The 4,390-nt window shown below is 38.0% G+C and overlaps 1 protein-coding gene and 1 non-coding gene across 3 annotated transcripts in view; one reads left to right on the top strand and one right to left on the bottom strand.

The window, feature by feature from the left end:
• Position 1: 1 nt before the first annotated feature.
• Positions 2-83, bottom strand: Trnal-aag (transfer RNA leucine (anticodon AAG)). The gene has a single exon. It is a non-coding gene; the product is annotated as a tRNA-Leu (tRNA).
• A 904-nt stretch (positions 84-987) lies between these two features.
• The window catches only part of LOC124303717 (muscle-specific protein 20-like), a 31,683-nt gene continuing 28,280 nt past the window's right edge, over positions 988-4,390 (top strand). Inside the window, exon 1 of one of the 2 annotated variants that reach the window (XM_046761292.1) lies at positions 988-1,152. In XM_046761292.1, the coding sequence (XP_046617248.1) occupies positions 1,129-1,152 (24 nt within the window). In that variant the 5' untranslated portion in view covers positions 988-1,128. Of the gene's footprint in view, positions 1,153-1,985; positions 2,118-4,390 lie in introns of those variants that run through there. The other variant, XM_046761291.1, reaches the window with a different exon arrangement.

Raw genomic sequence — 4,390 nt, 5'->3', positions numbered from 1 at the left:
GTGGCAGCGGTGGGATTCGAACCCACGCCTCCGAAGAGACTGGTGCCTTAAACCAGCGCCTTAGACCGCTCGGCCACGCTACCTTATAGTTATGACATGGCTAAGCTTTTACAAAAACGGACCATGACGCCCAGATTAGATCATCTCTGTACTTTGGCATCGCGGACTGTAGTCGTGCTTAATTAAATAAGACAAACGATCGCGTCGGCGTTGTTATCGTGCCAATCGAATCGACATAGCGTCTTTGATAATACTTTTCACCTGATCTGATTTGTTCTAAGGATGTTATAATCAGCCGTTATGCGGTCTGAATAAAAATATTTGGTAACTGATTGACGGCTGAATTGCCTGTGAAATTAAATTCAATAAATATAAAAAATCAGCTGCACATGGCAATCGTTCATCTCTGTAGAAATTATCGATCATTTTAATGACAGAAACGATGTACCATTAACTCCATTCATAATCTCTTGACAAACTTGTCTCAGGACTTGTCTTCGGTATTGAATGACACTTGACAACGAAGTTACGTCGTGAAAGCATTTCGTCACTCGGTGAATTCCGTCTGTACAGCGACCTTGTGACGCGTCAAAGATCAGTTTGGCAAAGCTCCAACACCATGGTCGAAAGCGATCCGTGAGTGCGTGATTTGAGTACGTGCGTACCATGATGCTCAAAGATCGGCGAGCTAGGCGCGAAAGCGCCTGGCAACTCGCGTTGAAAATAGCCTCCATATAAAACTGTGTGAATTTTGGGCAATAGATGTAATTCCCAGAATGCAGCACTGAAATCGAACGGTATAACGCTATCATCTCTAGTTACCGTCAAATATTTCCCCGCAGCATCGGCAGCGGCGGTTTCTAGTTGTTTTTAAGCAAGTTAGCTTAAAATCGCGGATCAGCTCGCAGCTAGTACGCGATATACGCTGTATAAATGAGTAAGTGGTCCATATATAGAAGCGCCCCCAGCCTCAACCAACACCACCGCACCCTTGTCACGGTTATATACGCTGGACCGGGGGACCGGCCGACACTTTTTGTGCCGCTTTACTCCGGTCTCTGAGCACACAGACCCAGCCGCGTTTTATCCTCCCAAGAGACTCTGTTCCGCATCAAGACATCCCCGATAATGCCTGGTCGTCCGTTGTGGCAGGTAAGCAAGCGTCGTCTCTTCTTTACACTCACGGGAAAATTTAACCCCATCTGCAAGTCACGTTATACGCCGATACGACGTTTCAAGAGTCGACGTATAACCGCTTTATTCACTTCGCCATTACGCTCGTACCGTAGTAACGTTACTATTCTTGTGAAGGCTAAACTTTTTTTGTACAACTCGTCGAGACTTTGAAAGCTCTTCAACGCAACTTTCCTCCATCGGTAAAAATTTTCTCAGCGTACGTATAAATCTGGTGAAAATCATTTCTACGATTTTTTAGTAACTTTTAGGGAAATTGGGATATTTCGTATATTCATTAAAACTTGTAGATTTTCGGTAAAAAATCTACAAGATACTACGATTTTTAACTAAAATTAACAATCATCTGCGAAATACTATGCATATTTACAATATTGTACGAAATAGAAATTTCTCACTAGGGAAGTGTGTGTATCCCGTTCCGACTTGGCTTACAAATATCGTTATATCTCCGAAACTATTGATCTGGTTGTAACGAAACATATTCTAAAATCTGGCCAAACGTCGCAGCGATCTAGAAAAAAAAACGGAGTGAAGATCGGTTCGGTAGTTCTGGACTTACAAGCGAATTTACCGACAGAGAGATACGTTGAGTTTCGTATACGCGTAGAGATCGTACTTCTAAGCTAACTTCAGGAGGGTTGTAAAAATCGTGGGATCAGCTGGCCGCTTGACAGTTCGATCATGAACGGTGCCTGAAACTAAACCATTTCGTTCGACCGCCTGATGTATATACGTACGTATAACACTCTGTTAGGGCAGTGTGCAATGTTTGTGTGTACCATACTATACGCACGTCGAGAGAAATGAAAACAAAACCGTGTGCAAAGATCCATTCAAGAGAAGGCGACTCAACAGCGGCAGCTTCTCGCTGTTCTATACGTACTCGGGTTGTAATTTATATACGTCCACGACTCTCTCTGGTAAGGTACAAAGTCTAACAGTTATTGACCATTTTATTATCCGTAATTATTAATTTACGTAAAAAATTTCAAATTTCTCGAGGACTAAAACCAATTGCTAGATCGTTATACACTAGAGATTTATTTTTTGGTAATTTTAGAACCAAGGATCAAACATATACGACCAAAAAACAGGATCAGTAACTCGTAAACTTACTCAATTGTGCAACTAATTGACTGATTCAGTCTAGTTCAAACACTTATGCAACAGGAAAATGAAGCAATGTGAATTTCGACGGGTTACGAAATGATCCTAAATTCGTTGAAGTGGGAGAAAATACACATTGAAGTTGGTTGTAACCGTCAGTAAGCAAGTTCAGAGTTGTTTTGTACTCTCTTTACCTGCTAAATTTCCCTTCGATGTTGAATTTAATCGATCAACTCGTGTCTGATGATTTTCAGCTTCCGTTGGGTTTTGACGCGTGTAGAGTGAACAGCCTGACATGTACTCAATTATTGTTTCCTCGAGGAACCTCGACTGCAATTCGTGATTTTATTCTTTCATTTTTTGTACAACGTGAAGCCCAGATTCAGGTCACGTTCGTGATTCTAAGTATACCGCATCTGACCCAGAACTGTCTCGATGTTTTCACAATACGTGCTAACCAAAATATTATACATATATCTAAGATTTTGCAGTGATCCTGTACAGATACGAATGTAGAGTAAACAGAATCCACGGGTTTTGCCAATTATATGATGAAAAAAAAAAAATTCATACATTTACTGATAACGAAAATGAGTTTATTTAAAAATTTGTGGAAAACAAAAAACACTCGGTACATAGGTAAAAAAAAAAAAAAAATAGAATTTCATAACGGTTGTGACGATACGTGCCTATGTCATTTTTAACAGAATATAAGTGTAAAAAGAATTCCTTGTGACGTATTGTGGTTATTTTGACGTTTACTTTTCTTACATACGTTAGCAAAGGTATACATATATTGGTAATATATAGCTGGCGGAACGCAATGGGTGGTTCTATTTCTGGGAGTGACTCAGTTAAACGAGTCTAAATTATTTTCGCGGCTTTTCTTTCCTCGAGTTGCTAATTTTAGAACGGCATATTCTAACGCGTATGAGTAATTTCTCATTTTCCCCTGTTATAATACATATATATCCATATATAAATGAAGAAATAATATATATATATATATATACATATATGTATGTATGTATATATACGTATGAGAAATTGACACGAAAAACTTTAATATGGGTGAAATTAGGTACATATCAAGTAACAAAAATGTTTTCTCTTTGAAAAATTTGAATAGCAATTCTTTTTTCGCTTCCGTCGGATGAACGCGTTTACTCGGACTAATTTACTTTCAAATTCCGTTTAGATTTGCGAAAAGTCAATAAAGTATGCGCGATGCTAGTCATGAGGAGTTATTCGCATCCAGAAATAACGAAACGCTATTCGTGTACAACGTAACGTATTGTGCCAAGATAAATATGAAATTCCAATTAAAAGGTAAAAATACGCGCCAGAAAATCCCTCCAAGCAATATGAATCCAGGTATAAGTCGTGTGTACACATTTTACTCTTGGTTTAATTATACGTAACACTTTGAAAAGAACAGCGAGTTTTATTTTTTTATAATTTCATCATTTGAGATGAAGAATGAAAATTTTCTAAAGTGAATTTTTATTCCCATTTGTCGCTTTTTATTTCCTTATATTATATAATAGAAAAAATGAAGGCGAAAAGTTATTACTGCGCTTATTTCAAACCGACGAAGCTTTGATACATTATAGGTATTAGAAATTAATCGTTGTATAGACGCAAACCGTTCAGGACATTTGCCGGAAATCGAGGAAAAGAAATGAAAAAAAAAAAACGAATCGATTACAAAGTATTCGTTTATTCTATATAAACAATCGGTGATTTTTCCATTTTTAAATTCCCCCGACAGCGACAAGCAATCAGAGTAAAAAAAATTATTAGACGTTGGATTTTTAAGAAAAGGAGTGAAAATGTATTATTCTTTGCAAATTATTATTAAATTTATACCTGTAACACAGCCGGGTGAGAATTGAGTCACAAGATGCTTTCACATTGCAACATTCTCTTCCACGAATTGCCAAGACTAGATGCGTCTTCTTCAAAATTCTTGGCCAAACGCCACCAAAACTGAGTGAATTAATTATCAACAACTCCGTAATTTCCGTGTGGTTGTGGAAAGTTTTCGTGGTATTAGAGATACGATTTGAATCAATCTTCCTTGAAA

Source organism: Neodiprion virginianus, chromosome 4 (assembly GCF_021901495.1).
Source record: "Neodiprion virginianus isolate iyNeoVirg1 chromosome 4, iyNeoVirg1.1, whole genome shotgun sequence".
NCBI lineage: Eukaryota > Metazoa > Arthropoda > Insecta > Hymenoptera > Diprionidae > Neodiprion > Neodiprion virginianus.
This window is presented reverse-complemented; position numbering and strand designations above follow the sequence as displayed.